Source organism: Thamnophis elegans, chromosome 1 (assembly GCF_009769535.1).
Source record: "Thamnophis elegans isolate rThaEle1 chromosome 1, rThaEle1.pri, whole genome shotgun sequence".
In the NCBI taxonomy this organism is placed as follows: domain Eukaryota; kingdom Metazoa; phylum Chordata; class Lepidosauria; order Squamata; family Colubridae; genus Thamnophis; species Thamnophis elegans.
In genome coordinates, this window is record NC_045541.1 from 147,510,683 (window position 1) to 147,518,311 (window position 7,629).

At 46.1% G+C, this 7,629-nt stretch overlaps 1 protein-coding gene across 2 annotated transcripts; it reads right to left on the reverse strand.

Annotated features, from left to right (window-relative positions):
* Window positions 1-379: 379 nt before the first annotated feature.
* Window positions 380-7,070, reverse strand: ANKRD9 (ankyrin repeat domain 9). Of its 2 annotated transcripts, none has more exons than XM_032234612.1 (2): window positions 6,610-7,070; window positions 380-2,336 (listed from the first exon to the last, which is right to left on the reverse strand). In XM_032234612.1, exon 2 carries the CDS (start codon window positions 2,250-2,252, stop codon window positions 1,365-1,367), a length of 888 nt encoding a protein of 295 aa, XP_032090503.1. In that variant the 5' UTR covers window positions 2,253-2,336; window positions 6,610-7,070; the 3' UTR covers window positions 380-1,364. The 2 variants fall into 2 exon arrangements, with proteins under 2 accessions (XP_032090503.1, XP_032090511.1); XM_032234620.1 differs by lacking the exon at window positions 6,610-7,070 and adding an exon at window positions 6,476-6,603.
* Window positions 7,071-7,629: the final 559 nt, after the last annotated feature.

Here is a 7,629-nt window from a genome sequence, read left to right on the forward strand (position 1 = left end):
GGAACCAATCTGTAAGAATAACCAGTAGATGTCTACCGTATTCAGTGTTCAGTGGGCTAATGTTTATAGCCCCATGTTCTTAAAAAGGTTCATGAAATGAAGAGCTACTATGTGAACTGTGGCTATAGAAATGTAATAGACAGACAGACAGACAGACAGCAAGACAGATGAGAAATGATTCTGAAGAGAACAATGGCAATAAGGGTATGTGAAGCTTTGCATTTTTACATCTTGGCTCTTGACCCTCATCAATATTCCTTCTGATCTCAAATAATTTTTGAATGGCTGCAAAAATATTTCCTTGACTTTGAATGTTTTCTCAGTTTTCACTACTTGCTGAAATAGTTACTGCTTTTATTGTTCCACTATGATTGTTCTTATTAATACAATGGAGATTGCTATGTATTTAATGATTTGTTTAATGCTCTGCTGATTTGACCTCCTATTGGATGTGTGTACTTTTAAATAAAAGCGAACTATTGGTGGCAGAGAAAATAACAATAATTCTTTTAAGAAATTGACTCTTGCAATATATTGTCATGAGAAAATAATGAGAGAGCAAGAGAGTAAGGAGATCTGGCCAATAGTTCAAATTTTTCTAATATCTAATAGCTATTTTATACAAAATGGTATTTTTGTTCCATTTCACATTAGCTGGACATAACTCTATCAGAGGTAATAGCTTAAACCAACATTTCAATCTCTGGTTGTGTTGTGTTTGTTTAAATTACATACAATCCTGTGGCACATAATTTGAAGTTGACAAAGAAAAGGTTGAAAAACTGGACATACTCCAAACTCGAGTTGTAAGCCGCCCTGAGTCCCCCCAGGGAAAAGGGCGGCATATAAATAAATTACTCTAAACTCTCTCTAAACTCTAAACCTTTTGCTGTTTGGGAGTATATGCAGGTGTTTCTTTTGCACCAATCAATATCCACTTGGTGCATTATTTACCGTTGATCTATTATGGATTACAGAAGCTACTCTCTGTTTCATGGCTTTTTTTAGCTTCTGGCCTAAAATGCTAATTCACTTGGACTGTCTACAAATCATCATGCGCAAGTTAAGCTTTAAGCTGTGCATCCTGCCATAAAATGGAATTTATTTTTAGAATGCACTCTAGGTGTTCCACTCTCTCCGACTGAGCGATAGTTAAATAAAACACAACATATTAAAATCTTTGGAAAAAAGTCTCTAATTAAAACAAGTGCTTCTCCTTCTCCCACACAGAGTTCATTTTTCAGTACATGGGTTCTCCACACAACCTATTTTCATCACACAAGCAGCAATTGAAAGGAGGGAGAGGGGGGGGAGAGAGTCAATCAGTCCAAGTGAGAGAAGGAGGTCTCTAGCTTATAATAATCTTAGCCCTTCAACATCAGGTCCAAAGGTTTCAGAAAGTGCGGCAAAGGTAGACCATCCAGAGCTTCTGGGAAATGTTCGCGTGAAATGCTCCCAATTAAAACTTGCATGGATCTAACAAAGAGAGAGAAAGGAGCGAAACCAGCCAACCACTGATACCGACTAACACCCAGAAGGTCCTGCCAGGGCTGCTGGTCTTCCCGCATTTGCTGTTTCATGGCAAAAGGGAAGCCTGTCGGCATAAAGAGCAAGAGCGTGTCCAGAAGGAGAAGCTTGGTGCGGAGATTTGATGCTGGACTTTCCCAAATTTGTTGTAGAAGTAGGTCTAGAGGTGTGTTCCCAGCACAGTCACCAAGGCAAGGCGAGGCTCCGTGACCCAGCAGCAAAAGCAAACACTCCGGCCTGGCCAGTTCACATGCCACATGAAGGGCTGTTTTGCCACCTTCCACTCGACTGCAACCTCGGCGGTCCAAATAGGTAGCTCGGTCGCTTACTGGTAAGTTTTTGATGGCCTTCAGAATCTCTACTAGGACATGGATACGATTGTACCGGACAGCCATAGCTAAGTGAGGAGCTGAAGAGTGGCAGCAGCTGAAGTGAAGGCTCGGTACTGCAAAGGCACTTTTAGGAAATTGGTTCAGTAAATATCGGGCATAAGGCTGGTGGTTGTGTACCAGGGCATACAGCAGTGCCTCTGAAGGTGAATATGTGCTGACTTTGCCTCCTTCTTGCCAGTGGAAAACCTCCATGCGCCTCATGTCTTCCAGGAGCCATACTGGTAGCTGGTCTCTCACAGCTTGATAGAAAGCAAAAGAGGATTTCTTGCATTGTTTCTGAGACTGGGAGCTGTAGCTGTTGCAGCTATTCAACCACTTGACGTTCCAGGGCATCCTTGAGGTTGGGTTCACAGGGAAGGGCTCCCTTCTTGGCTACCAGATGTTTTGCTCATGAAGAGTCAGGAAGATGGAGGAAGGCTTTAAGAGAAAAGGAATTGTTTACAAACTACCCCTCCCAAAAGCTATGTCCTTCTGTGTCTTTTTGTCTCCCATACAAGGTTCATCAAGGTACAGGTATTCCTCAACATACAACCATTAATTTAGTGACTGTTTGAGGTTACAACAGCACTGACTTTATGACCATTTCCCGCACTTACAACCACTGCAGCATCTCCATGGGCCCAGGATCAAAATTCAGATGATTTGCAACCCACTCATATTTATGATGGTTGCAGTGTCCTGGAGTTACGCAATCATCTTTTGCAACCTTCTAACAAGCAAAGTCAATGGGGAAGCCAGATTCACTTAACAAGCATGTGACTAACTTAACAACTACAGTGATTCACTTAACAACTGTGACAGGAAAGGTCATAAAAGGGGGCAAAATTCACCTAACAAATGTTTTGCCTAGCAACAAAAATCTTGGGCTCAGCTGTGGTCATAAGTCGAGGACTACCTGTATTGTGATGTAGTTGACAAAAACTGTTTGAAGACGATGGGAAAACCTAGTGGTGAAATTCAATTTTTTTTACTACCGATTCTGTGTGCGTGGCTCGATGGGCGTGGCGGGGGAAGGATATTGCAAAATCTCCATTCCCTTCCCACTCCTGGGAGAAAGATATTGCAAAATCTCCATTTCCATTGCACTCCGGGGAAAGGATACTGCAAAATCCTCATTCCCTCCCCACTCCTGGGGGAAGGATATTGCACAATCTCCATTCCCACTCCACTCTGGGGCCAGCCAGAGGTGGTATTTGCCAGTTCTCTGAGCTACTCAAAATTTCTGCTACTGGTTCTCCAGAACCTGTCAGAACCTGCTGAATTTCACCCCTGAAAGAACCCTGCCTGAGTCTGAAGCTTCCCCATATTTATGGGAACTGCTTCAGGCGTTGCCATCCAACTCTTTGAAAATAGTTCTTGATCTCTCTGTTCAAACATCAATTACAGTGTAGTTAAAATTACCATGAAGTGAGGAGTTTTTGTTTCGAAACTCCAAGGCTCCATTGTCTCATTGGAACAAACTCTACCATTTACCAAATGTCAGATTCTACAGGAGTTTGAGGGTTTTGCATTTTGCTCAGACAAAAAAACTGGGATGGTGGTGGTGGTGGGACTGACAAGTTTGTGGTATTGTTATTCTTGTCAGTTGCCTCCTCTCCAAGATCAGCTATTGTGTGCAAAGTGTCAGGCTTCTGATGTTATTCTTTTCCTTCTATCTCTTTCGTGTAGATGGGATTTTTGCTGTTGCATAATTTATAGAAGGTCAAGCTGGCACAGTATTTTTCCCAGCCTTTAAAGTCAATGAAGACAGATCAGTCAGTCTTCAGTGTTTAGATCAGATCGGTATTTAAACTACCGTGTTTCCCTGTAAATAAGACAGGGTCTTATTTTCTTTTGACCCCCAAAATAAGTGCTTGGTCTTATTTTCAGGGAGGTCTTATTACTTTTGAGGTGCAGGAAGCGGTGAGCGTGGTCACCTCATGGCTGCTGCTAGGTTGCAATATTTTCAGGGAGGGCTTATTTTCAGGGGGAAAGCTTATTTTAGCACATGCACTCAAAAGCCCGATTGAGCTTATTATCCAGGGAGGTTTTCTTTTCAGGGAAACAGGGTATTTCTGAGGGTTTGTGGAACAAAAACAGTGCCAGTGCTTTTAAGATCTTCCACAATTTTTACCTATATTTCTCAAGTTACAATGGACTTGAAGAGGATTTTTTGGGCAGCTTCTCTTAGCATAAACATATTTTTCTGCTTCTTCTTCCCCCCCCTCTATCAATTAATAGACATATCTGGTTAGCCCCTAATATCACTCAGCTTGGTTGAAAAATATTTATCCTAATCTCCAAATTCTGTAGACATTTCTTTCTGTGGTTATCACCTCTTGTCACACTAGTTCTGCTTAGTGATTAATTTTTCCCCTGTCCTTAAAAATAAGAAAGGAGTGAGGTGTTGGCTGAACTAAGTAATTTAAATCTAACCCAGACTGAATCCATTTTCCCACAAGACAGATGGAATGGAAATTTGCAGAGCTAGTTTTTACAAGGCACCTCAACTCTAATACATTTGGTGTCAGTCCCCTTGATATTATTAAGTATGATAAAGGAAATAGACAGTACCTTTTTAGAGATATACATGGTCTGTATTTTATTTAACTGGGCTGTTAGTGACTCTTCATCTAAAAAACTGAATGCAATATGTACATATTTGTCTTAGCGCATTCAGGACCAATAAATGAAGGGGCTATTTCACTCCTTAGTATCAAACTGAGCTACAAACAGCAGATCAGGCCTTGAAAAATAACTGTCTTTGGTGAATTTTATGAGAGTCCCAGAAATGGGCTGCTAAATATGGTGTTTACGTCTCCCAGGAGCTCCAAAAGACTTCCGACCTATTCTGTATAAACTTTGTTGTTGTTATTAGTTGCAAAGTCGTGTCTGACTCATCACAACCCCATGGACAATGTTCCTCCAGGCCTTCCTATCCTTTACCATCCTCTGGAGTCCATTTAAGTTCATGTCAACTGCTCAGTGACTCCATCCAGCCACCTCATTCTCTGTCGTCCCATTCTTCTGTTGCCCTCAATCTTTCCCAGCATTAGGCTCTTCTCCGGTGATCTTATAAGCTTATCTATCCCTATTCACCCCAATACTGCAATTTATATAACACATGCAAGAGAGTGACTTCTTCAGTTTATTGTCTTGGAGCTGTTAGATTTCCTAGGCAAGGAATGGGGCATTGTTATAGCAGCTCTTGAAAGCTTGCTATACCCCCAATCACCATAGCCACAAAGGGATTTCCAAGTACATAATTAACACCACAGCTTCTCTTTCCTATTGATAGATCTGAGATAAATTAACTCTGCTAGCCAGTTCAGTTTTGTTTTGTTTTGTTTACCCTAACAGAAGGGTTTAAGGATGCCTGCACTTTGGCTCAAGAAGGTGTGATGTTTGCTTCCTTTTCAAGGGCAAAGGCCATGAAGATCAGGCCCAACAGCAAGTAATAAAGGTTGACCTCCTGATCAAGTTGCAATTTGGAGAAGGCCAATCAAATACCACCCTGCAAATCCCAATCCATTTTGTTAGCATTATGGCGAACTTGCTTTACAAGCAGAGTCCCCAGTGATCTCAACATCAGGATTTGCTCCTTCTTGGACTGGTACCTACTCAGAATATAGTATCTTGGGATTTAATATGCAGTTCAAAGGCGCTTTCAGGTCAATCTATTGCACGGGTGTGTCTCAATCTTGGCAATACTAGCCAGTTGAGTAATTCTGTGAGTTAAAAAACCACTTGCTTCTTAAAGTTCCAAGGCTGAGAAGCACAGGTCTGCACCTGGGGTCTCCAACCTGGCTGAGGAATTCTGGGAGTTGAAGTCCACAAGTCTTAAAGTTGCCAAGGTTGGAGACCCTTGGTTGACACTATCTTGGATTTCCCCTTCCTTCCCTTTTGAGCTAGCAGGATCTTCACCCAACTGCACCCAAGGGGACCTTGCTGGTACACAGACCAACAAGGGAATGTTCTCCAAACCTTGCACCCTTGAGGGCTCCAAAGGCAGCTACCACTTGACCTGCTTTCCCCTCACTGGCGTTCATCTTTCTTCTCTTCTCTTACCAAGCAGCTACTTGTAACAAGACATGGAGAGGGGAGGAACAAGGTTGGGAGGCTCAGGGAAGGACAGGGACTCTCTCAATCTGTTATACTGTGAGTTTTGTACCCACAATCTCTTTTCTGCAGGCTGCTCCCTCTCTGTCTCTCCCTCTCTCTCCCTCCCTCCCTCCTTCCCTCCCCCCTCTCACTTGGGGAGTACCCGGCACCCCCAAAATGCTTCCCTTCCAAAGATCCCTCCTCCCTTTCTAACAGCATTAAAAAAAACAAACATGCATTTTGGGCGGTGTTGACGGTTCATCTTTCAAGACTTGAAGGGAGAACGGGCGCTACTCATCTCTCAAAAGACACGGCTGTGCCCCCAATTCTCTGCTTCTCACCCTCAGTCTTTCCAAGCGGCAGATGCCATTGCGGCCACGACCCCTACCTCGCCCGCCTTCCCTCCCTCCTTCTCCTTCTCTCCCCCGCTCTCCATCTTCTCTTCCTCTCGCCAGATGCCCCCGACCTCCTCTTACCTCCCGCGTCTCCACCCCAAAACTCCCAGCCAGCCCCGCCGGTCTTCCGAAAACGCCCGGGGGTTTAGATCTGGCATTCGGGGGTTGGGCCGGATCGAAGGGAAAGCGGGATTAAAAAAACAAAACAAACCAACCCCTTCTGGATCTTTCGTCCTGCCAAGAATGTAGCCTGGCGGGATTCGCCTGCGGGTCGCGCCGGCTCTTCCTCGGGGCTGCCCGCAGCAATGAATGAACCGCTCGCTCGCTCCTTCTCCCCGGCTGCAGCCGCGCGCGCGCGCGCGCACCCGAGGGACTCCGGCCGCCGCGGCTCTTCCCTCCCCCCCCCCCCCCCCCCGCTCGTGCGCTCCTCCGCTGCCTGCGCTCTCCTCCCCCTGCGGAAGAAGAGCGGCTGTGCTGGGCTCCCGGCTGCACCGAGCGCGAACCGCAGCTGGCGGGAACAGCAGCAGCCGCCGCAGAGCCGTCTGGCTCAGCAGGAGTAGTAGCGGCAGCGGCAGCGGCAGCGGCCAAACTTCAATTGGCTCCTCCGGGCTCTTTTATCCCCTTGCCCGAGCCCGCGCGGTGAAGGTCGGCGATGACCGGGGAACTGTCCAGAGCCTCAGGATTGGTCCCGGCGGGTCCTCCCCCCCCAGCTTCCCATTGGCTGAGAGGAGAGGATGGGGCCCCGCAGCGATTGTTGGCGTCAGCGGGAGGCAAAGTTCCAAGAAAGTTTCCGGGCGGCTTGTAAGTCGTAGGCGCTGGTGCTGTTGACCCTAAAAGGGGAGGAGGGCGAAAAGGGAGGCAAGGCAGGTGGTGGGGCTTCCCGCAGGGGATCAGACGCCTCCCCCACTCCCGAGCCCTCTTCCTCCCCTTGGGCCCCCTTTTCCTCCCCATCTTCAGGGTTTGCTCCAATGGGCTGCCTTAACGCGCTTATCTCTCTGAGGGAAACATTCCTAGCGCGAGCTCTCCTGCCACAACAAGGGCGCCGCTAAAGGGGCTGCCCTTGCGCGCCTACTGTGAACCGGCTCTCCCATGGATGAGGCTAACAGTTGTTCTTGCCAAAACAAGCACTAGAGAGAGCTGAGTGTTCGCCCCTTTCGCCCGGAAAAGTCTCGTGTTCCTGAATCTTGTTGCCATGATGGCTTATAAATTGGGGCTTTTCTTGGAATTCATGTGTA